The sequence below is a fragment of the Drosophila miranda genome, chromosome 2 (genome assembly GCF_003369915.1).
Source record: "Drosophila miranda strain MSH22 chromosome 2, D.miranda_PacBio2.1, whole genome shotgun sequence".
NCBI lineage: Eukaryota > Metazoa > Arthropoda > Insecta > Diptera > Drosophilidae > Drosophila > Drosophila miranda.
This window is the reverse complement of record NC_046675.1, coordinates 19,116,356-19,143,607: the sequence shown is the minus strand read 5'-3', so window position 1 is coordinate 19,143,607 and position 27,252 is coordinate 19,116,356. Positions and strand designations below refer to the sequence as shown.

The 27,252-nt window shown below is 44.6% G+C and overlaps 1 protein-coding gene across 1 annotated transcript in view; it reads right to left on the bottom strand.

The window, feature by feature from the left end:
- Positions 1–713: 713 nt before the first annotated feature.
- Positions 714–27,252, bottom strand: part of LOC108155005 (tubulin polyglutamylase TTLL5) — a 35,625-nt gene continuing 9,086 nt past the window's right edge. Inside the window, exons 2-5 of the mRNA XM_017285554.2 lie at positions 11,436–11,481; positions 3,042–3,824; positions 2,762–2,975; positions 714–2,690 (exon numbers count right to left, since the gene is read on the bottom strand). Coding sequence (XP_017141043.1) covers positions 936–2,690; positions 2,762–2,975; positions 3,042–3,824; positions 11,436–11,473 — 2,790 coding nt within the window. The 5' untranslated portion in view covers positions 11,474–11,481 and the 3' untranslated portion in view covers positions 714–935. The remainder of the gene's footprint in view (positions 2,691–2,761; positions 2,976–3,041; positions 3,825–11,435; positions 11,482–27,252) is intronic.

Below are 27,252 nucleotides of genomic sequence, written 5' to 3'. Positions count from 1 at the left end.
TGCGGTGGGCACGAAATTTCAATTTGAAAGTAGTCCAGCAGCAAAACAAACAACAAAAATAGCAACCAAAATTAACCCTTATTTGCGTCCATACACTGACTTGTTGACATCACATATAAAATCGCTTATTAAATGCATGATTTTTCGTCAATGCTCGATGATAATATCGTCCACTATGTCATCGGGAGTAGTGACGCGGTCATCGACGTGTCAGAAGGTGAGGAATCGAAAGCCCGTACTGCAGGGAACAGAAAACAGAAATCGAAAAAACAGCATCAAATTTCTTAGAACGAAAAAAGCATAGAATCTCATATTTTTGTGCGAACTTATTGTGTGTGTTATTCTACCACATGCAAAGACTGGCTTTTGATGACGCGACGATAGCCGAACGCAAGAGCCAAAGACTGTGTTCTGTGTTCGCCGTGCGACAAGCTCGTTGTATGAACTGGCACATCTATATACTGTATGGCTAGTGGTAATATGGTACATATAGTAATTCTCTGTAATTCTGCATTTTTAGACTTCAGACAGTGCATGGACGATGGTAATAAACTTTTCAATATGTTAAAAGAGAAAACTATAAACTCATTCAGGCGTCTGTGGACTTTAGGGAGCGAGTGGAAAATTGCAATGAACTTGACAGCTGCAAATAAAACATTACGCAGGTATTATTAATGTATCTTTAATATAATTAAAGAGAAAAAATCCCTTCCTATCGAGAATTAGTTGGTGCGTTTCGCATTTATTTTTGAACTTTTGATTTCATTTATCTTTGGCGTACAAAGTATGGCTTAAGCAAAGATGTAAATATGATTATATATCTTTGTGGATTGTTTTTAATTTAATTTAAAAGTTTTCTTAATTTAATCATTTGGATCCTTAACTAATTTTGACTGGATTAGAACCATTGATTAGTATATTAAATAGAAACTTATTCAAAATCGCCTTGAACTCTTGGGTCTTATAGATGCATCTTGTACATTTTCATAATCTTTATCATTGTTTTTGAAATATCCATCATATTTGCTAACTTCTCTAGCTACACCAGAAGATGATACCATCGATGGAAGAGCTCTCAAAAACCCATGCAAGCCGGACGGAATCGGTGGCGTAGGTGGCACTGATAATCCACAGCGATTATACAGAAAGGGCATAATTCCAGTAACATTAGTATGAAGAGTGAGGACTGCTTCTAAATCGGACTCTTGAGCGTGCGTCAAAAATTGATGATAAGCACTAGAAGGTATCATTCCAAAATGATCAAATGAGTCCACATATGCTTCTGTGTCTCTTTTATAATTTTCCAGAAAATCTCCAAGGAGCTTTGCTACCATTGCTGAACGGGCTTTACTTATAACTTTTATGCTTTGAGTATTTCGAAATAATACTGGCGGTTTAACGGATCCTCCAAATTTGTTTAAAAACTTTAGTATAATTTTTTCATGATTGTCTCTGGGATCTTGTGTTATTCGTCTTAAAACAGATTCCAGGTACAAGCTGAAAGTTTGCCGCGCTTGAAACTGAGTTAGTTCAGAGCCAGTTCCAATTTTTTTAAGCATCAGTTTTCGTTGCCTTCTACCTTCTTCTTCGGATTTTTCCACTGCAGGCTTCTTTACAAATGGAATTTCAGATCCAGTCTCCAAGGCTCGTTCGTATTGTTTAATACGATTTTTTTCTAAACTATCATCTATAGTATAACTCGTATCCTGGCAGTATAAATTTGAGTGAAGCATTTGGTTATAGTTATGCTGCATAATTAATGTTTGGAATGTCTGGCCTTGTACGTTTGGGGTAGAGATCGGAATACCATTTGTAGAATCTAAAAAGTTACCATACCGCTGCATTGAGTCAGCTGTAGGAAATATGCGTTCAAATCCTCCTCGACGGGAATATTGTAAACGAGCATTTCGTAATATGCGCTGTTCTTCACCAGTCAGATGATCAGTGCTGACGGACCCTTTTTTCTTATTCTTTTTGATTTTATATGAGACACTTGTCACATTAATACTCCTTTGACAACTAGAACTGCGGAATCGCGACCATTTGCTATCGTAATGTGATCTCACTTCTGGACTATATGCTGGTATACCAACGCAAGTCAATAAATCAGCAATTAGGCATGACTTTACTTTAGTATCTAAGGGACTATCTACTCCCATAGATGGCGAAAGATTCACTTCTAGTAACCAAGGCTTAAGTGAATTGTCGATTAGAATATCAAATCCATATAATTCAAAACAGTTATTTCCATTGGGAACGAACATTCTACATGCGGAAATAATGGTTTGAGCACAGGCCAGAATAGCTTTTATTATTAAATCTTCTATATTCAGCATTAACTGATGAGTATCACAGCCCTGAATTTTCAGGTGCCTTAAGAGAGCCGATAATGTCCATTTATGGCCCACATCCTCATCTTGGGCATCTGAGGATCTGATGTAGTCGGAATGGTATTTGTTGATGCTGTAATTGCAAAGATGCATACACGGGTTCCATAGATTATCAGCATTTCTATCGTATCTGACTGTGGCTAATCTTACTATTCCCTCTTTGTAAAGGTAAATAATAAGAGGATCAAAAGATGTAACTAATACATATACTCGTAAATCACACTTGTGTCCATCAATACAAAGCGGGTCAACAATATACTTTGATACAAGAACTTGTTCATCCTGAGGAATTTGATCTGGCTGAAAAAATAAAACAAATATAAACAGTATAAGTGTGTGTTGTAAATATTGATCTAATATATTAATTTTACCGAATTTACAATGAATATTCCTCTTCCTCTACTTGATGCTGCTGGTTTTACTATCCATGGGCCACGATGTTTGTTATGTGCTATTATTAGGTCTCGTGATTCCAAGGGAAGAATAAACGATTGGGGTACAATGTCAAAATGTTTCATTCCACGAAGATGTTGCATACGCTCGATGTTTTTATAGAGTCTATCTTTTCGGGTTAACTCGTAGGACCTAAGTAAAAAAAAATCATACTGTTTTCAATTATTCTATAATTAGTTGCTCCATTTTTAGAATTACCTAGGAAAATGATTGACTCTTTGATACGGTGCTAAATTTCTCAGTATATCCAATTTCATATGAACCCCAGTCCATAGTAAATTAAAATTATTATCACCCTCAACTTCTCTAAGGCCATGCACATCAAATATCTTTCTGAGCAATTTTGTTTCAGTTTGAATAAACTTATAGGTGATTTTCAGCTTATATGCCGGCATAACAATACCACATTCTTCGTCGTCCTCTGTAACACATTCATCTTCCTCACTTGCGCTGATGTTCGTTATTGATTTGGCAGGTGTTGTGGAATCGTAGCCACTTTCCTTTGATACATCTTCTACTAAGTTAGTGTTTATGTCATTCGGATTCTTTTTTAGGGTTCGAAATTTATTTTTTATATTTCGTGTAGGTTCTTCTCCTTCGCTTGACATAGACGTATCGCTTGAGGAATACTGCTTATTCATCTTTTTTGCAGTGCTTTGAAAGTCTGAATTTTCAGTTTGATTAATATTGACCGAATTTCTAATGGACACATAGATTTTTCGCTGTTTTGAACCACTCAAGTCTTCGTTACTGCATAGTGGTAGGGATAAAGAACTTATGTCATTTTCACCATTTCGGCACAAAAGAGTTGCCTCCATATTAGATCTGCTCTCTGGCAGTACTGGCGACGAGTAGGTTTCCGATAAATTCTTTCTAGTTTTTGGATTGAGTATGTTTGTTCGAAACACCAGAACGGCTTCCCGTGAACCCATTTTTCCACTTGTAATCCAATCATCATGTTTTGGAAATTCTAAATTGTCTCTACAATAAAAAATAGCATAAAGCGAAAAATGTGTAAATATAAATAAAAGTCAATATTGGTCGAAGCTAAGGATACTGTTGGTGATCGATTGATCCTATGTTAACTTACTGATAATGTCACCCAAAATACAATATAAATAACGTTGTGAGTTGCAAATAGGTCCGCCACTCTACATTTATACCCAGTAGAGTCTCCTCCGATAGAGGGCGACGAATAGTGTGTGAGAGAGAGACAGATCAGTAAGCGAGTGGATACGCTATCGTATCCACTGAAATTTCATTAGTTCCATCTGGCTATAATAATGATCCAATCTGATTCGTCAACCTGCTAGAAATTCAGATTCTCTATGATTCTGCGGTTTCGGTTTTCTGGCATCTTTAAAATTTTGCATACCTCAGGTTTTGAAACAAACTTTATAAAGAATATATAAGCGGAAACGCTTTCTTCTGGCTCCACTTTCCCCACAAATATAATATACCCCTTTACTCGTTATGAGTAACGATTATAAAAGGTAGATTTTTGATAAGACCAGATTTTTTTTTACCTGTGTTATTGGAAGCAATCTGGTCTGATGAGCTCGTGAAGTAGCTCAAAGGGGGCCTAGGTGAGGCTCGCGGGTTGCGGATAGCGAACGGCCTACCTCGGTAGGTAAGCTGCGAATAAGCGGGCATCCCTTATCGGAGAGTACCGAAATAAGCAGTCCCCGACAGCCAGCGGGTGTTCGCGAAGAAGCAACACTAACGATGCGCTTGTGTTACCGCCTCAATAAGTAGCTCACACACTCCCATCCCTACACGATACCTACCAACATCCCAACCCCCACACCCACCTCACTCCGGGCCGGACGAAGTGTGTTACTCGACCCGTACCGAGAGTCAGCCTGGCTAAGGGCCCGGTATAAAAACTAGTTCAGTCGCTAACGGGTTGCTCTGCGACTTAACAGCCCCCTGTTCTAATGATGCCTTACCCGGGCAACGTGGATCTCTGCTTGGGCTGACCGTTCCCTTTCTCTGCATCTCGTGGGAAGAAGATGTATACAAATAAAAGTATAAAACAAAAAAACAAATGAGTGCGGTACTACCCCTGCAAGGTGGAAGGTGCCTGTACGAACCCGAGGGGATCCCATCCCGGGTGGCAAAGCAACTCCCGAAGCTGCCGAGGCAGCGCTCGCAGGAGACACCTGGAGCGGTGGCAAAGCGGTCGCTGGCCCCGATAGAGTCAGATAAAGGTAACCTGAATTTTGGCTTCAGCTTGGTCACCATCAAGTCGGCCGCGGCACGTCCTGTCGACAACCCAGTCGAGCAAGACGTCGCTGCGGAGATCGAAGCGCCTGACGACGAGCTGGAGCCTGAACAAGAAGGCTTCTCTTCGGAGACGGAGCTGGTGCTCGACTTCAAATCGATGTGCCGAGAGACGGTCTCAGACGACTCGGAGGCAGATAAACCAGTGGTGGAGAACCTTGAAGATGGTCCCAAGGATCCTTCAAATCAATCTCCACCACTGTAAAACAGCATCGACTGCCCTCATACACCGCTTGGACGTGAGCGGAGCCGACGTAATCCTAATCCAGGAGCCTTAGGTGGTAGGAATCAAGGTCTGTGGATTAGGGACGAAGGAATACAAGATCATTGTATCCCAAAATGAAGGTAAAACCCGTACCTGCATACTTGTGAGAAAGCACCTAAATATCTTTCTGCTCCATAATGTTAGTGATGGCGATAACACGGCGGCAAGCCTAGAGATAAAAGGGAATCATCTCAGGCTGGTGACGTCCTATATGGCCCATGAGGAAAATGATCCTCCCAACGACCTTGTTCACAAACTAGCCAGCGACAGTGAAAGGTCGGACAGAGACCTGCTAATATGTTGCGATATCAACGCTCACCACACCCAATGGGGGAGCACGGACACAAACTTAAGGGGTGAGTCACTTTTCAGCTTCATCCTGGACTCAAACTTTTTTATTTGTAATCGGGGCAACAACCCCACTTGTTGGCAGGAGGTTATCGACCTCACTCTAGCGATAACAAAGTGTTAGACACAATCAAGAATTGGAAAGTCCTAGAGGACCATTCCTAATCGGACCACTGGTATTATGCCCGAACACGAAAGACGACCTAAACCGTCTTGTGAACAGCTTCACGGCATGCAATAAAGCCTTCAAGGCAGCCCTCCTAACAGACCAAGGGGGAAGAAAAAACCCCCTTGGTGGTCAAAACAATTAGACATCCTTCGCAGAAGCTGCAGGACTCTCTTCAATAGAGCCACAAAAGCTAACGAGGATACTCACTGGGCAGACTATAAAACCAGTCTAGCACTATACAAAAAATAAACCAGGAAGGCCAAAAGAGCCTCCTGGCAAAAATATTGCTCCGAAATCGAGGAAACGTCGGAGGCCGCAAGACTCCGGAAGGTTCTTTCAAAAACTGCCCCTTCGGTAGTTTACCTTAAAATGAATGATGGTACGTGGACCAACTCCAGTGAGGAGCCCCTACCATAGCTCGCAAACAACGGTCAACACTTTTTCCCTTTGCTGTCTCGTAACCGACGAAACTGAGCAAAACACTTTTTGTCTCTTCGCTTGTGTTATGTGTTTCGTGTTTTCGGTTGAACCCGACACACGATCGTGTCTCACAATAACAACTTAGAGAGACACTTTGGTCAAGCGCTCACAGAAAAAGTGTCTTTAGATGACCAGAACCAAAAAAGTGTCTGAGTAAAGTGATTTTATTTTTTTTCGCGTATATGTTTATTTATTCATGTTTTCCGCATCTTTTGGTCTATTGTATTGTAATATATATATTTATTTGCAAAATTGGCAAACGAACATTTTCGTTTTGCTTTTCACGATTCATTTTAAGCTCCAATAGTCAAACCGTATAGAACTCACAAAAATGTATCGTTGCCATAAGCATCACACGTACAAGCACGCATACATACTCAGTGAAAAACAGGAACAAAAGAGAAGTGAAAAACCTCTGCTTGAGCGGAGAACGAGTTGAGCAAAAACAGTTTTGATCGGGTCTTTTCAGTCCCTTTTCTCAATGTGTCCGTCAATGAGAGGTTTTTATCAGACACTCCGAAAGTGTCAACCGTTATTTGCGAGGTCTGGTCCCTACACATTCTACTCGACACGCATTTTCCCAGATGCACAACCCCCGCTCCGACACACCCCCCAGGGGAGGGACCGGTAAAATCGATGGACCACATCCTTAAAAAACGGAACATAAGCTCGGCAGTAAATAGCCTCAACCCGTTTAAATTGCCAGGCTCGCACAAGGTAATCCCGGCGGGGATTCCTTCGCGGGGAAATACCCCCAAACACTCTGCGACTTAATGACCGCAAAACTTGCTCGATTGTGCGGATGGACAGAATCGCGCGGTTTGGGATTAAATCCCTTGAAAACGGAACTTGTGTTATACAGAAATAAATACAAGGTCCCGCCCCTCAACCCCCAATACTCTCCTTCAGCGATAGAAATGGCAGCAATACGAGTTAGAGACTCTGAACAATGGGTACCTCAGCAAATAGGTCACTTATCCATACTAAATAACAAAAACATTGTCTCAGCAAGAACGGACTATCAAGTTCCAAGGGAGTACACAGAGACTCCCTTCAACACTTTCATCCCCCACAGAGACGAATGGCTCACGGGACTCCCAGGCCCAGATGGGGCCATAAGCATCTTCACGGATGGCTCGAAGCTGGACGGTAGGGCCGGACGAAGAATCTACACTTCCATGGTTCCAGATCACTGTAGAGTGTTCCAAGCGGAAGTTACAGCAATCAGGGAGGCTCTGTACTGCCTTCAAACGGTCACCGCCACGGCAACCCAGCTAAACATCTATAGCGACAGCCAAGCTGCGATCAAATCACGGCCACCGTGGCAAACTGCCGCAAATATCTTCACGAGATGGCTCATCAAATTTGCTATCAGCCTTATATGGGTCCCGGACCACCGGGACATTGAGGGAGGACGAGTATAGACGACGAGCGGGCCAGATCTGGTACTACAACCCCCCTTTTACTAGATAAGGAGGATATTTGTATGGCTATGGCCACCAGTAAGCTTATCATAAAGGAGCAATACAAGCGACTGGCAGACGTTAAGTGGCGAATAGGGCCACGCTGTCGCACAACTCGGTAAACATGGCCGACCATAGATAAGAAGCGCACCTTAGAGCTCTGCAAACTAGGCAGGGAAAGATATAGCACAGTCATACGTTCCCTCACAGGACACTGGCTAGTAGGCACCCACGCAAACAGGCTGGGTGCCACACATAATGATTTCTGCCGCAGCTGCAGAGACGAGGACGAGGAGGAGACAGTGGAACACCTGTTCTGCTCCTGTCCTCAACAGAAGAAGGCTACTACACATAGGCTCTGCCTTTCTTACCGACATCTCGGAGATGTCTACACTATGTCCAAGAAAGATCGCTAATTTATAAGATAATCTGGCTGGGACAACTGCTGACGTGAAGTCTCACTTTTGCACGAAGGGAATGATCCCAAAGGGTATCACAATGGGCCGAAATCGGCCTAAGTGGCGGGCTAGGAGCAAGCCTGGCAACCGCCTCTAACTAACCTAACCTAACCTATTGGAAGCAATAGTGCTAACTAATGATAATTTCGAGAGAAAAAAAATAATTAAAAAAAAAAATTTATAGGTTTTATTTAATATATTTGATAATTTTATAATATCGGTGATTCATTTTTCTACTATTTCTATTATTATTTTCTACTAACTTCCACTCCGCAAAAGAAGTCGAGCCAAAAGGGAATTGAAAGATCATGCGATGCGACGCTCCAATGCAAAACGGTACACATCGATGTATGGATAAAAAAACAGCTATGCGCGTAGTTACTTAAGCGGTGCAATACAATAATGAGCATATGAATAGGGCAGTTGTAATATAAATTAACATTGAACTAAAACTACGCGTCTTATTTCTCAACATACCGGCCCCCCTGAACGACTGTTCAGAACAAGGGAAACACAGCAACTTTGGTAATAGGTCTCTTGTAAACTCCTCGGTGACCGACACAGGCACCGACATGTGAGGTTAAACTGTAAGAAAATGAGCTGGGGTAAAGGGATCCAAGTTGGGCGAGAGTTGAGTAAACCTTCAATCTGGGCTAAAATTGTTGAATATTCCTCGAAAGTCAACACACTGCTACCAATTACTCGGCGCAGGAGCTTGACGTACGATCTAACGCCAGTCTCCCAAATACCTCCAAAATGCGGGGCAGACGGCGGAATGAAGGGCCAGTTGATTTCCTGACTCGTCAGAAAATTAGCAATTTCCTCATCCTGACTTTGAGATACAGCTATCCGTTGCATCTCCGTTAGTTCCTTTCTGGCTCCATGGAATGTTGTGACATTGTCTGAGTACAAATCGGATATAGGGCCAGAACCGTTTGAAAGTGGCGATAAGTTCAGGAGTCGTCAAATCACTGACGAGCTTGATATGAATTTCTTTGGTGGACATACAAACAAAGATGGCGAACCAAGCTTTGCCAAACTTCGGTGTCTTACTTGCTGATGTCTTAATGGTAACTGGTCCAGCATAATCCAATTCAGAATATAGAAAGCAGCGGGTGGGCTGAACGCGAAAGGCGGGAAGATCAGCCATGAGATGTGTGCTCGTACATTTGCGCTGGAGGAAACAAATCTTGAAGTTGAATACAATTTTGCGGACTATGTTACGGGCTCCAAGGATCCAATACTGCTGTCTCAATGTGTGGAACGTAATTTCGACTAGCGATGCGACGTGCTGGTGTCTAGCTAGTAAAACAGCGACTGGGGATTCCTTTGGAAGAAGTATGGGATGGTTTGCATCATAGGTTGCCATCGAATTGCTAATGCGTCGTCCTACGCGCAGAGTTCCTTGGTCGTCAACAAATGGAGTGTAGCGACTTAACTTGCATTTTTGAGAAAGTGCTTGTTTACTTGGAAGAACTCCATCTGGACATGTTTGATTACCCTAGAGCGGGCGTATTGAAGCTCCCTTGACGATAAAAACGATGACAAGCTGTCCTTGCAACGAAGTCGATGTACAAAGCGAAATCAATAGCTAATTATCCGCAAGAGATGTGACCAGGAGGAAGCTTTGTTGATCATACAATAAAGATCTTTTCCTTCATCGAAAATGTGTAGATCGGCTTAGACAATTGAAGCACAAATTACCATCCATTGCGAACTTGCGGCGATCCACAACATCCAGAGCCTTGAATTGAGTGCAGGCATAAAGACTGTGTTGCTCGTGACAATATACGCAGTCACGAACAGGCGTATTTGGCACGTCAACATAATAAGAAACTGCACGACTTTATTCAGCACCGTGTGTGTATCATGCATTAGCTTTGGATCTTGACAAGACTCAAGGACATCGCAACGGTCGAAAAAAAAGCCGAACAGGTCAGATATTCTTTGCACGATTCACTGGAGGTTGCCCAAGCTTCCTTGCTTTCAGGGTCTAGCTTTGAGAGCAAGATATGGATCAGCCACACATCGCGGCTGTCGCAGCTCGGCGCAAGCAGGCCACGTATACTTTCGTCGGCGGTGTCGACTATTTTACGCAACTCAGCGATGTTTGAACCCTTTGCGGTTGGCAACGAAAGAAAGTTTTGAATAACCGAACAAGCAATCAGTGATTTTTTGTTATAACGATTTTCGAGCCTCTCCCATGCGTCCTGGGAATTGGCATCCGAAATGGGAATATGTTTTATCAGAGTTAACGCTTCACCATCCAGATAGGATTTCAAATAATGTAACTTTTGACACTTGGGAAGACTACTCATCTTGTCGACTGAGCCCAAAAACAAGTCACTAAACTGACACCAATCCTCGTATCTTCCCGAAAACATCGGTATGCGTATTTTTTCGAAATGCAGCTGTGTGGTTCCCGATGAGTCCCGAATCTTCTCCAGAAGTTGAGAATACGGATCCACGTATTCATCTTGTTCATTATATTGTTCCAGCTCTTCAGAGCTCCATAAAGCGGTTGAAAGTTGAAACCAGTCGGTCCAACTTGTGCTCTAATGTTTGCACAGAAGTACATGACTACAAACTCTTGCGCCTCCGCACCCACGCGAGTTATCTGGGATTTGCAGGCCCCACGTTGCTGAATTAGACGATGCACTAGGGCCTTCATGGCGAACAGCGGTCAACGATATCACTCAATATATAAAATAAAATCAGACGCGTATGATCCGGCTCGAAGGACCAAAATTTGTATGGTTATGAATGAGTGGACTGCATCAATTTTACTAGGTTTTAATTAATATATTTGATGATTATATAATATCGGTGATTAGTTATGTGTGTATTGCACCGCTTAAGTAACTATTTTTACGCGCATAGCCGTGTTGTTATTGCTTGTGTCAAAAACATAGCTGTAACACGCATACATCGATGAGTACCGTTTTGCATTGGACCGTCGCATCGCATGATGTTTCAATTCCCTTTGGCTCGACTTCTTTTGTGGAGTGGAAGTTAGTAGGAAAAAAAATCATAACCAACCGCCCGCATATCGCTGCACCTCCGCTACATATATATTTCGTAAATTATTGTATATTTAGATGGTATTTAGATTAATTTACAACTTACGCGGAATTTTTAATCGTTTCACACAGTGAAGAAGGCATAATGAATTCTGAAATATTTAAATACAAATATTTAAAATGTAAAGAGTTTAAGTTCCAAATTGTAATCTGCATATGTCGATAAATTCGGCGAACCGAAGCTATTACAAGATTAAATCCAAAACAGATATACTGAGATCCAAGATGTTGTTTCTTCGCAATCTGACTAATTAAAGACGAAATTGCTTAGAGCTCATTCTTGGATCTTTGAATGGAAGCGCTTTCATTGCCGATTTTCACTTTCATAAAAATGTTCCAGTTTTATTTTGAAACACAAAAACTTTTGCTACCGTTTTCACAAAATGGAAGTTTTTTCCGTTTTTTAAAAGAAAACATTTTTCCGCCGAAATCAAAAAAAAAAGGAATTTTATACATTTAAACGAATTGTAATCGCAAAAGAAAAATATATGTATTTTGTTAATTTATTAACATACATTTGATACCATAACCAGGAAAACTTATCTTTTGCTGTCTTTTTAATTATTTTTGTATTTAATCAAACTCAAATTTGGCTTTTAGATAATTGGTCAGTTCGTTTTGCGTTGGTGATTGCGTTAGCAGTGCTAGCAGCCGACACAGCCCGATTGGTTATCGGAACAGCAGTTAACAAAACCGCAGTCGTGAACGGTCGTGTAATTCTCTTGCTCCCAAACTTTTTAAATTCGTAAATATGAGAAGTGTATTGAAAACAAGTGTATATATCTTAAGTATCTTATCCTAGTTGTATTGAACTTTGCATTTTTGATAAAAGCTGATAAATACAGTTTTAAATAAATAAAACACTTTGAGCTTAAGCTTACCGCCTGAAAAATATTAAGATCCAAAACATCGTTGCTCTAGCTCTTATAGTCTTTGAGCACTAGGCGCTAATAGGGACGGACAGACGGACGGACGGACGGACGGAAAGACAGGGCTCAATCGACTCGGCTATTGATGCTGATCAAGAATATATGTATATACTTTATGGGGTCGGAAACGATTCCTTCTGGACGTTACACACATCCACTTTTACCACAAATCTAATATACCCCAAAACTCATTTTGAGTATCGGGTATAAAAAGGTAAGAACAGCGTCAATTATGGCCAGATCAATAGTGTCTAATCTTTTTCCCCGCGGCAAGGGCCTTTTTATTATCCAGCAATGGTCCTACACACCACCCAAACCAAAAACATAACAATTCTCCAATAATCCACAGTTTGAATTCGGCTTACCGGGAAAAGCGGGCTATGCATCGAGTGATCAAAAGTCGTGGATCTACCTGTTTGGACGTTGATATTGTAAGTCAACCACCTTTTTCTTAGTACCCAAAATCTATCGCATAGTACCCTTAACCGATCAAATACTACGATAACCTTCCTTAGTCTTGTGCCCCATCCGCTGTTATCGATGTTGAAAAGCGATAACAGCGAGGTAGGGTGCTCTCTATCGGTGATGAACGATCAATCGAGATGCATCAACGTGCAATAATAGGCTCTGCACACTGAGCACATTCCGGGGGAACAGTGGGATTTTTTGACAGATGCGAAACTCCGATTCACACTGCACCGTCCACCATTTACACTCCGTCAAAAAGCTGCTGATGAGCATAAAATTACAGTTGCTGTCTAAATTGTGAAATTTTCACAATTGTATATTAGTATTGGTTATATTGGCTATAATAAAAAAATCTATACATGTAAAATAAACATTACTCTTTGGACTCCCTTAATTACAGAAGCTCTGTATGGAAGTTGGTTTAGCCTTGGCTGGTCGCAATTTACTGGAGTATCTCTCGCTTTGTTTCCTGGTGTTCATCCCGTAGTTTCTGCTGCACCTTCTGGACTTCAAGCATTTTCTGAACAATCTCCAGTAGCTTTTCCAGGTTAATCCACTTTGGTGCGGCGGGTTGCTTTTAGAAACATTACTAGAGCCGCAGTTTGATCTGTCCCGGTCGACATTAACGGAATTATTTCGGGACCCAAAGCATGGATGATTGGCATATGTCCGATGCGTGCAGAATATTCTACAAAATCAAATGGGAAAGAGAGAGGCTAAGGCGTATCGAAACCCTAACCAGACCATTGTTATTCGTTTCTCTACAACCGTAAAGAGAGTTCTACCAAACCCACGAAAGTGCACATCTTAAGACGAGAGCACTAGAGGAAGCGGCACAGAACGTCACCAAGGAAGCATCAGGAAGCAATCAGGGGAAACTCTTTAACAAAAGCTAAAGTGTTGAACACACAGGAAAGCTGGGATGCATATCTTCAAAGCTTCAGTGCCTACAAGAACACACCACAGAGTCCCGTTCTTCAGCCAGTACAGTACTTTCTCAAGAATCCCTTGAGCTACTCATGGACCCTCGCTTTATTTGTTGCTCAGATGTCACTGGTGATGAATCTCGATCTCGTGCGATCTTGTGCACCAGACTCGATTATACTAGAATAATAGCATGTTCACACCTACTGCCCTGACAGCAGACAATCTTCAAAGGATGCCATTTAACCCCAAACGGCGAAAGACAAACTACATCTTACCCAAGGACTATAGAACCACTATTGCCTGTGCTGATTTTTGTTGAAAACGATGGAAAGCCTAATGGATCTACACATAAGAACCATGCTCAACGAACGAGGTGGTATACGACCTCATCAAGAGATACGAAAGGAAGGCCCCAATAATAACAGCTTATGCGGATGACAGGAATACTTATTACAGGTCCATCAACCCTCAGCTCCTTAATGGAACGGGCATGGAAAGGGTGAAGAAGGCCCCAGTTGCGCTGAACGCGTCCAAGAAGATGCACAGCAGTACATGGGGCCTGTCTCCGGCTCTGATGCACTGGATTTACATCTCGGTGGTGCGACCAACTCGGACATTGTTCAATCGTCAGGGAAATGACCAGATCAACTGATTACATGACGCCCCAAACTTGTCTCGACGTCAAAACAACCTCATCTTTGGGACCTGAAGACTGGAAAATTAGAAGGGACCAAACTCGACGGAGGTCTATACTGTACAGACCCTGAGATAAGGCTGTCATATAAGCTACCGGACCAATGCAGCATATTCCAGGCAGAGGTTTTTGCCATCAGGAAAGCAGCAGAGGTCGCTCCTCTCACAGAACGAGCACACGATGCGGTCAACCTAGATCCATGCAGTCGCCCGCGGTTAGTTCCAGAAGTGTCTTGGCGAGAAGGGAGGCACTAGACGCCCTCAGCACGACAAAGTCAAAGCGATCAAGAAAAGCAGGCCAGATCACAAACCGAAAGTAGGAGGAGGAGTACCACCACCTGCAGAACCTCGAAAATCATGTGCAAAGAACGGAATGAGAATATCAGTCACTACCTGCTGCACATACCACGGAAGGACTGCCGATTGTTGGTGGGAATATTAACAGGTCATTGTCTTGCTGCGGCACATGCAACAAAGCTAGGCATCACCAACAGAGACAGTTGCAGGAAATGTGATGAACCTGGGGCAACCGAAACCCTGTAACATGTCATCTGCTCAATGACGACCCTAGGGCTCTGGTAGAACATTGCCAACATACCGATCTAGGCTAAAACTCATGGACCTACCTTTATTGCACTATCGTAAAAAATCCAACTGGGTAATGTTCCCCATCACTTATGGGGCACGCGACCGTCGCTACTGGAGTGTAAATGCTTCGGCCAAGGGCTTTCCTCGACCCGAAGGGGTCTGCCATTTTCCCCCAGATACAGGGGGATCCGAACTAGCCGTAACTGTGCAAACACCGGTGGAGGTACGACTATACTCCCCCCGTGAGGGCGCTGGAAACCGGTCCTGGTACGGTCTTGGGTCTGCCATTGCTGGCTAGTGGTAGTCTGGTGGAGAGAAGAAAACTCTCAGTAAAATTACCCGAATCCAAAGCTGACACTGTGTTTTTTCTAGGAATGCCTGGCCAAAGGGGACTCAGGATGCCTGTCGACCTCAGTCTTAATCAGGCTTCCCGGGAAAGCGGGCTATGCCTCGGGTGACTAACGCCTTCCTGACTAATCCTAGCTAAAGACGATCCAACACTCCTATCGAGGATCGAACTGAGGCAATGGGCCAAGAGGGTCAGAACCCTCATTGGCGTTCTAGACGGCCACTAATGAAGGACAGATTTCTCGGCAAAAGTTGCACCTGGTCCAACGAGTTCCAACTAGGAAAAAGGAGGGCCGGGTGGCATCAAGGTAGAGTGAAATCCATCGCCTGCCAAGCTGTTATCACGATGGCCCTCTACAGAAAGCGGTGGCGGCGCTAAAAGAGGTTTACCCAAAAGCCAAACGGGAGGACGCTCCCGGCATAGGTCTCACAGAAATCCTAAATGACAGGCAAGCGGAAGACGAGCCACTTTTCATGAAAAACCCATGCTTGAAAGGAAAATCTTCGAAAATGTATAGCCGTGATAGGATGTCTCAATTTGTATTATTATTTTTGTTATCGATCGAGATCTTTTAATGGTTAAATGGCCAAAGATAATAATTTTATATTTCATGTTTAACTTAAGTTAATTTTTTAAAAATATTTAAAAAATTTTTTTTTTATTTTTTCTAAATGTTTTTATCATTTTTATTTTGTGTTCTTCTTATACCTGTGGCAGCTTTTTTACACCTTTTTTTGGGTCTGCAACTTAGATCGCCATATACGGCCCTGTTGTGCAAATCTGCGCAGATAAGGACCAATAGATATAGGGTACAAATAATTCAAAGACAATGTAAAATAAAATCTCGCGGTTAGTTCGGACAATTTTGTTTAAGTCTTTCCAACAAGCCAATTTTCATTAAAGAATGTTAACAAAAAATACACTCCCCTTCCGAGAGCGACGCCCACAAAACAATGGTTGACATACCCATGGGTGAGCTTATATAGTGCTCATTTAGGATCCCTGGATTCTCAGTAACAGGGTCTCCTGTCCGAGGACTCAAGGACACATTTTTGCTCAAAATTTCAGCTACAAAGACCACAAAGCAGTGAGAAAGCCAGGAGAGCTCACTGAGAATCTGCTTCACCTATATAGTGGTCATGACCCGCCTGTCCATCCTACACAGACGCCTCTCCGTGCGCTCATCGCAGATTGCGAGGTCAAGGACATCGGCCTAATTGTGAGGTGGGACGCCATCGCACATCACTATCAGTGGGGATGTACTGACACTAAAGAACAGGGTGAGAACCATTTCAGTTATCTACTGACCACCTTTACTACCAAGAAACATGAGGAGGTCCTGGACCTCACACTTGCCTCTAACAAGATAAAGAGGAACATAGTATCCTGAAGGATTCTTAAAGAACACTCCTTGTTTGACCACTGGTACGTGGAAACTGTATTCTCTGTCTCCAGTCCAGTTAAATTTCGAAACATCAGGCGGATTAGGTATTCAGATTGTCTAGCTTACATTCTTTCACCACGAAGAAAAAATTGACCGACGCCTGCAATGAGGCGCTCGGTAAATTTTGCCCTTCTACTGAAACAAAAGGGCCGGAAGAAACATAAATGGTGGACTCCGAATCTAGGAGAGCTCCGAAAAGCCTCGCGAAGACTCTTCAACAAAGCTTAAACATTAAAAGTTGAGCAGAACTGTTGCCTCAAGTTCTACCCTGACGTTGTCAAATCTAGAGAACATTTCTTGGGTAATCAAAAGCTTTAAGCCCTACAAATCTAGAGGAAACAGATGACCCTGCCCAACTGATCCACGACGGACAAAGAGCCGTTCACTGACTCAAAAGAATCTACGAGGGAGTCTTCTCTAACGGTCACATCCAATCCGGTACACGGACTTTGGGAGTTAATTCCCGGACAGTGATCTTCATCGAACAGATGGTACAATGCAGGACCGTTTAGGCATCACTAGGGACATCAACGTCCACGAGGTTTGTCAGCAAAGGCACACCGCAGGGCGGAGTCCACTCGCCCCTCCCATTGAATGTAGAAAATGAACATACTGCTGCGGCAGATAGAGGGGAGTAGTTGCCGCGTGGTAGCGTATATGGATAATGTTGCAAAAGCATTCTCTGGTAGATTTCCAGAAATCCAATGTGAGTGCATATACTCCGACTATCTATCGTTGTCAGAACCTCAACAGATAGCTCGATTACAAACTAAGGTAGGGTAAAGAAGGCCAAAGTTACCCTCTGTACCTGCAGAAAAACTACAGACTAGAATAGGTAATGACCCCGTATACTGTTAGCTCTACACCACCTTCTTACGACTAATCATGCTCTGTGGAGAGGTGGTATCACCCGAGTTCAACGAATCGCAGAGCTATGAATATCTGGCGGATATCATACAGTATCTCTTCCCGGAAAACTCACTAGAAGGTTGCAACACAGTCCGCTCTCAGAATGAGAGAAGCCAGACTATGGAAAACATCCGCGATTGGACACTCGGGAATCTTGACGAGCCTTCTGCAATTACCAAATAAACAGATTACTGTATCTCAGGTGATCACCTCTCGACACCTTTCCAGGACTGCGAGATGGGCGAACATGAACCTGCAAATGCGGTCCACATATACGCGTGGGTGAGGGAATCTATTGTACTGAGCTTAGCATCAATCACTGCTTCGGGCTCCCGGCTCACAGGATGGAGTTCCAAGCGGAGGTTGTAGCAATCAAAGAGGCAATTTCTATTGTCCCCAAGCTTTTTAAAGACATTCACTTAGTGTATGTCTTCTAAGATACCGAAGAAGCGTCCCTTAACGAGATCGCAGAGAATGTAGACCTCTTCCTAATATAAGGCAGTGAGTTTTACCGCAGACGAACTTTCCAGGCAGGGCACTAGCGATGCCGATGGGTACGTGCAGGCTTCTCACACTCGATATTTTCGAGCCACCTGTAAACACGAAATGTTAGCAAATCATCACCTACAAAATCTCGCGATTGATATGGCCATGCAGATCCATGAAACGCTCGGCACAGCTATACGGACTCAGCAGAGTACAAAGCCATTACGGGACCTATACAGATTGGTGCGCACGCCTCCAGCCTATCGATCTTCCACAATAATTATTGCAGAAGTTGTCGGGACGAGAAAGAGTCGGTTCCCATATCTTATGCCCGGCCTTTGGAAACTGTAGACTTCACTTTGTGGGGTCTCATTCGTCACGGATATACCGGACCTATTCAAAAGCAACTCAGGGCTCTTTTCCAAATAAATCCAAGCCACAGGATGGAACGGCCCGTCTCACCACGGTTTAGGCAGTGAGTAGGGGCACACGCACCTTTCGTCCGTTCCGTTTACCCTTCTGCTGGTCAAATTACGCTCAACACTCCTTTTCGAGTTTTAAGTCCTAATTATAATAATCTGTATACCTTAAATTATTGCCTGAAATATACAGCTTTACCTACAATCTAATTTATATTTATATTTTCTCTTTTTTTTATACCTAAAATTGTTTTTTAGTTGTAATAATTTGGTCTCTATATTATAATCAAATTGATTATTTCACATAAAAAAATAAGTAAATAAATAGGCAATCTTCGTTATATAAGGGTAAACAATTTCCTTTGCGATTCCCAAGCAAGCTCTTACCTTAATTTAGTTTGTCAATACTGAAGACACGGCATTAATAAAGAGTGTAAAAAGTAAGGGGATTTTGCTCAGCTGATCACGGGTTATCTGCTTCTTGCATATTCTTCTGGCTGTACAAAACAGAACCAAAAGAAAATTCAATTATTATAGTTTATCAAACGAGAAATTAATTGAAACCAAATAGCAATAAAGCAGTGTCTAGCTAAGGCTATGGTCCATCGTCTTCCCGATCTAAAGTCGGGGGAACTGAACCAAGGCCATGGCTAGAAGTGCCTGGCGGCCAGGCATAAAACGCTAGGGGGTGGTCCCCCCGAAAAACATTAACCGGTATGGACCTTCGGGCCAAATATGGAGGTAGATAAGGAGCAAACACGGGTTGGGATGTCAACCCAAACGTCGGTGGAAAGCGTGACTGCTACCACCGGCGGGCACGGGGAGGAGCAATCCTCTCTGCGTGTCGCCAGCGGTCACACCTCGGGCATGGCGGGAGCAGGTCATGTCAGTTGTAATACTACTGCCACAAAAACGACGCGTTGCAGGGTGAGCCGCGCGGGTGCCGTTGTCGATGCAGACTCGGACCTGGAAAGCGTGCTATCCCTTAGCAAGACCGAAGAGGAAAGCCTTCTCCGCTCGCCGGAACCAGGTACCAGCTCCCTGCGTAGGGAAGGGCCGAAGCGTTCCAGGGAGGGGATGAAGGCAAAAACTCAGTATAAGGCGGCCCTCAAGTTACTGAGCCGGCTCCAGGGCAAGGCGGATATCTCCCAAGAGGAGAAGTCCAAGCTAGCCTGGGCTGAGCAACGGGTACAGGAGGGCCGCGAATACTACGCGCAGCTGCCGCAGATGAAGGCAACAAACGGTGGATTCGCCAACAAGGTGGAGGAGATGTTGGCCACCAAGAGGCAACGCTCGATCGAGAGTGCTGCCAAAGACACTCCGGCGAGCAAGCGGCAACGCGGGCCCAAGGTGGCCACCCCCCAGCCGAAGACGAGGAAGCCGAGGCAGAAGGCCATGAGCGAGGTGTCCAAGAGACATCTCATTGTGGCCTTGATCGATCGCAGCGATGAGAACGGGAAGATGACGGCGGCGCAGTGGAAGTTAGTCCACGCGCAGCTCGTCGAGGCACTGTTCTCGCGAATGGAGGAGGACCCTAGCGCTCCCATGCCCACGTTCGATGGAGCGGGATGGCTGAACGGGGTCAAAATCCTCAAGTGCAATGACGACCCAACGCGGCAGTGGCTGGTGCAGAAAGTGCCCCTACTGGAAGCTCTGTGGGAGGGGGCCAAGCTGGAGGTGGTAGACAGGGAGCTGATCCCGTCCATACCAAAGGCGAAGGTGCTCTTCCCCATTGCTGTCCAGGGGGAGCGAGCACTGAAGCTGCTGCAGAGGCAAAATCCGGACGTGCCAACGGCTGATTGGAAGGTTCTGCATGCCGGTAGCCCACTACCCAACGAGGGGGGCCAGCACGTGATCCTCCAGATCAGCAAGGTGGCGGAGGACATCCTGTATCCCAAGTTCGGGAAGATGGCGTGGGGCGTAGGTAGCGTATACCTACGGCTGAAAAAGCGCCACCCCGAGGATAAAGATGCGCACACCCTCCAGGCAGGCGAGGTCGAGGCCGCCCAGGGTCTTGCGCTGGACGACTCGGAGGAGGAGGAAGACGGTGACGGTGACCTGACAATCATAGTCAACCCGTCGTGCGAGGTTGAGTTAGCCACCCATGACACTAAGGGTGCTGCAACTCAATCTCCATAAAAGCAAGGTAGCGTCGGCGGAGCTCCTCATTGCCATGGAGCAAGGGCCCGCCGACATAGCTTTAGTCCAGGAGCCGTGGATTGCGTCAGGCAACTCTGTGGCCGGACTAAAGTCCTCAAATTACAGCCTTCTCTACTCAACATCGGTAAGCAGGAACAGAACCGCCGTACTCGTACGGAAGGGAATCCATGCTCATCTTATGTCTCATTACAGCACGGATGACCTGACGGTGGTGATGCTGGAGAGCGAGGAAAAGCGCCTAATGGCAGCTTCCTGCTACATGGCACACGACAGGCCCGCCCCGCCGGAAGAACTTAGGAGTCTGGTGACAGAAGCCGGCTCCAAAAATCTCCAACTCCTCATCGGTGCAGACGCCAACGCCCATCACAATGTGTGGGGAAGCCCTGACACCAACGATAGAGGTGAGTCACTCCTAGACTTTATCTTATCCACTAACTTAGATGTAGCAAACGTGGGGGAGGAACACACCTTCGTGGGTCCCACCTCGTCAAACGTGCTAGACCTAACTCTTGTCACGGGAAAGAGTACCTTGGTATCTGACTAGAGAGTCCTCGAAAGACCATCCTTCTCAGACCATAAGTACATTCAGTTCAAGTGCGAATTCAAACACTCTTCGAAGATAACAGTCTATAGAAACCCCCGAAACACAAATTGGGTAAAGTTTAAAAAGACTGTTACTTCGAAGCTCGCGAATCCGGGCTCAGTGAAATCCGCGGAGGATATAGAGAAGTCCCTAAAGACCCTATCCAACGAGTTACTGAACGCCTACCATGCATCGTTCAAACCCTCGAGAACGAAGAGGAGGTCCAAGCCACTCTGGTGGAACCGAGATCTCTCTCTCCAAAGGAACAACCTCAAGGAATTCTTCAAGATCGCCAAACAAGCGAACGAAGAGATTGTCAATGAGGAATATAAAATCCTACTTAGGAGCTACAAGAAGGAAATACGTAAGGCACAAAGGAACTCGTGGAGAAACTTCTGCTCCAACATTGAGAAAGTGCCCGAAACCGCTAGGCTTCGGAAGCTGCTCTCAAAGCAGCCCACAGTACAGAGCCAACTAAAACTAGACAACGGACAGTGGACAGAGGGCAGTAAAGAAGCCCTAACAGCACTAATGGAGGCGCACTTCCCTGGATGCACCGAGGTCACTGACGCCAAGGAGCATCAGGACCTAGCAACTGAGGAACAGCACCCCCCCAATAGGTCTGTTAACCACTAAGAGAATCCACCGGGCCATAGACTCCTTCGCGGCCATAAAAGCACCAGGACTGGACGGGATATTCCCAGCCATGATGCAGCTGACCAAAGAGGTTATTACCCCATGGCTCTTCGCAATATACTCAGCATGCCTAAGTACAGGCTATATCCCCATCCAATGGAGAACCTCGAGGGTTGTCTTCCTCCCTAAATAGGAAAGTGCAGCCACGTGAGTCCCAAGGAATACAGACCGATAAGCCTTACCTCCTTTCTACTAAAAACACTAGAAAAGCTGTTGGATTTACACATCAGGAATGAGGTAGGGGGACTGATGTCAATAAACCAACACGCCTACACCAAGGGGAAATCAGTGGAGACGGCACTACACTCGCTAGTAGCCACCATCGAGAGCGCCCTTCACAACAAAAAGTATGCTTTGGGAGCATTTATGAACATCTCAGGAGCATTCAACAACGTGGCAACAACCGCAATAGCAAGTCGCCTAGAAGCGAATAACATACACCCTGCAATCAACGCCTGGATCAAAAACCTCCTAAGTTGTAGACGGGTGCAATCGGAGTGGGGCACCGCTTCCATGGTAAAGGGGGCACACAGAGGCACACCTCAAGGTGGAGTCCTATCGCCACTACTGTGGAATTTGGTGGTCGACGACCTCATTAAGAGATTTGAAAGGAAGGCCCCAAAAATAACAGCCTATGCAGATGACATAAGCATACTTATTACGGGTGTATGTCCATCGACCCTCAGCTCCATAATGGAACGTACACTCAGGGAGATACGTGAGTGGGCGGAAGAGGTAGGACTCAGTATCAACGCGGACAAGACGGACCTCATCCTCTTTACCAAGAGGTACAAGGTACCGATATGGACCCCCCGAAAATTGACCAAACTAGGCTGACTCCAAAATCACAGGTGAAATACCTAGGCACAGTAAGGGTGAAGAAGGCTACCATTGCCCTTTATGCATCCAAGAAGATGCTCAGCAGCACATGGGGCCTGTCACCTGCTCTAATTCACTGGATCTACATCTCGGTGGTGCGACCAACTCTGCTGTATGGAGCCTTAGTGTGGTGGCAGGCTATTGAAAAGAAGACATACCATAAGCTTATGGAAAAGACTCAGCGACATGCTCTGCTCTGTATTACAGGGGCGCTGAGGTCAACCCAACAAAAGCACTCGAAACTATACTCGGAATCGACCCCCTGGACATTCACGCTCGCCTGATTGCGGGAAAGGCAGCACAACGCCTTATAGCATCAGGAAACCTATCCATACAAGGATACGGGCACAGTTCAATTGGCAGGGACATGACCAGATCAACTGATTACATGACCCCCAAACTTGCCTTGACGTCAAAACAACCACATCTTTGGGACCTGAAGACTGGAAAATTGGAAGGGACCAAACTGAGCACCTCAACATATACACAGACGGCTCCAAGATGGAAGGAGGAGTAGGAGCGGGCCTATACTGTACAGACCCTGAGATAAGGCTGTCGTATAAGCTACCGGACCAATGCAGCATATTCCAGGCAGAAGTTTTTGCCATCGGGAAGGCAGCGGAGTTCGCTCTCCTAACAGAACGAGCACACGATGCGGTCAACCTATTCGTCGAAAGCCAAGCGGCGATAAGATCCATGCAGTCGTCCGCGGTCAGTTCCAGAAGTGTCTTGGCGAGCAGGGAGGCATTAGACATCCTAAGCACGACAAAGACAGTGCGGATCTATTGGGTTCCCAGCCACCAGGGCATCAAAGGAAACGAAGCGGCGGACGTACTAGCTAAGGAAGGCGTCGGGCTGGAGAATAGGAGAACCGAGAACGTGCCTGTCTCCCTCAGAACGCTGCAAGGCGATCTAGAGAAGCAGGCTAGAGCACAGACTGATAGCAGGTGGAGGAGTACCACCACCTGCAGAACCTCGAAGATAATGTGCAAGAAGCGCAACGAGAAACTTAGCCACTACCTACTGCACCTACCACGAAAGGACTGTAGATTGCTAGTGGGGATACTAACAGGTCACTGTCTGGCTGCTGCACATGCAGCAAAGCTAGGCATCACCAACAGAGACAGTTGTAGGAAATGTGAGGAACCTGGGGCAATCGAAACCCTGGAACATCTCATCTGCAACTGTCCGGCTCTCTCAAGGGCAAGGAGGAGATACCTGGGCGCCCCAGTGTTGGCATCACTGGAAGATGCCTCCAAAAGGACGCCACAGGAACTGCTGGCCTATGCTAAAAAAACACCTCGATTCTCGGGGACTTTTTAAAACCACATTAACACTCCCGCGACGGGTCATACACACCCCCATCCGGATAACTAGGGCCATATTGGCCTATGCGTGGCCCCGCTGAGGGCCGTCCGGGTTAACCTAACCTAACCTAAATAGCAATAAGTCTAGTTTGTCAGACAAATGCTTAAATCGGAATCAATAAAAACTGAGAGGAGAACGGGTTCAGCTAATAAGAGAGAACACTAAGTTTTAGCGGTAAGTCTATTTTGGTTTGGGTGATAGGGTGAGAGTGATAAGACAGCAAAAAAGCTGCAACAAAACAGCGGGAAAATGCCGTTCGACCTCGGTAAACCGTATGGATACGGATGACCAGAGTAGCTTTCCTCAGAATAGGTGGTTTGGAAGAATTGGGCAAAAAGATCGGCAATTGCCTGATCATTATTTGCCGACGTATTACAAAATGATAGCGAGGATGGGTGTGCGGACGTTCTACGCTTACTGTTTACGAAGCTGTAAAACTGCTTAGGGTCCTGAGAAAAACGTATCCTGCATCGAGATAGGTAGTTCTTATAGCATTGAGCATTAAGAACTGAAAAGTTTGACCGAGCTAATACATAGCGAGAGTGAGAAGTAGGAGAACCCACTTCTTGAAATTTTTTATAAAGTCTTGATTTTAAGTTTTTTAGACTGGATAACTCTTTGGTAAACCAAGGGGGTTTTCCAGATCTAGTCGGACAAGAAAGCGGGACACAAGAATCAAAAAATGTGCCAAGAGCATTGTAAAAAATGTTTGTGCCTTTTATGATATCAGTGCACAAGTATAAAGCGGACCAATCAAAATCCCTAATGGGGTTATTAAGCTTCGCAAACTCGGCTTTACGAAAGCAGCGGACACGTTCAGGTAGCCTACTGGACCGATCCAATACAGTTGGTCCTATATCTAGCGACACCTCGAAAGTAGGGTGGTAGGCGTCTTCAGGTATAGTGAACGGAAGGGCTCGTGTTAACAACACTATGGTCGGATCCGATACAAAGCACAGATCAAGCAATCGACCCAAGGAATTTTTCACATGATTGACTTGAGACAGGGACAGGTCCAGCAAGCCGTCAACAAAGTCATATCGTGACATGGGCACTAGGATACTAGACCCGTTTACCGAAGACCAAACAGTTCCTGGCAAGTTGAAGTCACCAAGAAATATCATACGATCTTTATCAGATAGCGAGGAAGAAACAGCGGTTAAAGCGGACAAGTGCTGCTCATAAATTGAAATATCCGAAGAAGGTGGGATATACGAGCAAGTAATGAATATAGCGAAAGCGGGAAGAATCAGTTTCAGAAGAATCACACAGGAATTCCAGTTCCTGTTGAACTTGGACTGTGAAGTGTTCCGACGTGAAGTAAGAGTCCACTGCAATTAGAGCCCCCTGCACGTCGAGACGAACGGTCCTTTCTAAAAGTTGTGTACCGACCTGCCAAAACCTCGGAACTAAGAATTTCCGGCTTTAACCAGGTTTCAGTAAACACAATAATGTGGGAAGCAAATGCAACACTATTCCGGAAAAGAATGCTGAGCTTACTACGCAAGCCTCTTACATTCTGATAGGTTACTAAAAGAGAAGTTAGTTTTTTGGAAAGGTGGAAGCAAGACGGGAAGTTGAGAAAGAAGTTGAGGTTGAGGGTGGCACACTGGAAAGATTTGTAAGGGATATGGGGGGCCTATTCTTCTTCTTAGCCTTAACCTCCTTCACCACCAAATGCTCTGGCCAAAATTTGGCGGAGCAAATGGTGTCAAATTGAGTTGGGAGATGCTTATCTTAAACGAGGCTATCTCCCTGGCATAAGAGAAGTTGAATTTCTCCACCTTTAAACCCACGGATTTTATTTTGCTTTGAATAAAAGCAATTACATCATTAGATGTGAGGTCAGGGGCCAGCCGTGAAACAAAAACTTGTCGTTTTGGTGGGACTCCCACCAGTGGCTTAGCCACCACAGGCCTAGTACCTGTGGTGGCAATATCCGGAGGTCTTGAACGTCTATTTACTGGTGGGATCGAGATGGACGGGACAACTAGTGAGCTACTACTACTTTCGGTTATGATTTGGGGGTGCATCTCTAGCCGAGGAGTGGGAAATATTGCATTTATAGAGAACACAATGGATGCCAAACAGTACCTCCAAATTTTAAAAACAAATCTAAAAAGCAGTGCGGAGAAATTTGGGCTCATTACGGACAATAAGGACAAATTCAAGTTTTATCAAGACAATGATCCCAAACATAAAGAGTCCAATGTGAGAGCTTGGCTGCTTTACAACTGTGGAAAAGTTATTGATACACCACCCCAGAGTCCCGATCTTAACCCCATTGAAAATATGTTGGCCTACTTGAAGAAAAAGAGACAGCCCGAAAACCGCAATCAACTGAAAGAATTCATACTGGAAGAATGGCAAAAGATTCCCTTTGAGTATGACCTACAAAGCTGATCAGTTCGATGAAAAAACGGCTCCAGCATGTAGTCAATGCTAAGGGAGGACATACGAAAAATTAAAATAAGTTAAATATATTAAATAATTACGAAGAATTTTGAATTTATAAAATGAAAATATTTTGTGTAAAGACTTTCTTGACAGTGTCAAAAATGAGTAATCATTGTTTTTGTTATTTTTTAAGTTACCGTGTAAATGACCGTGTAAAAACAGAATTAGGTGTACTCGAATTCTTGATCAGCATTAATAGCCGAGTCGATATAGCCATGTCTGTCTGTCCGAACGTCCCGATGAGCGCCTAGATCTCAGTGGCTATAAGAACTAACAACAACATTTTGTATAGACTCCGGGGATATCACACTATTACAAAATTTCACCACGACCTCTTCCGCCCCCACAAAGGTCCACTAAAAACCCAGATTTTTAGTAAATGACCATGTTGACAAATTTACAAATCTTTATCAGATCTGATTAATCCATTTGCAGTGGTTAAGCAAAGTCTTCCACACGCTTATAAATGTAGAGTCGCGGTCGTACCTGCGACTGACAAACTTCTCGC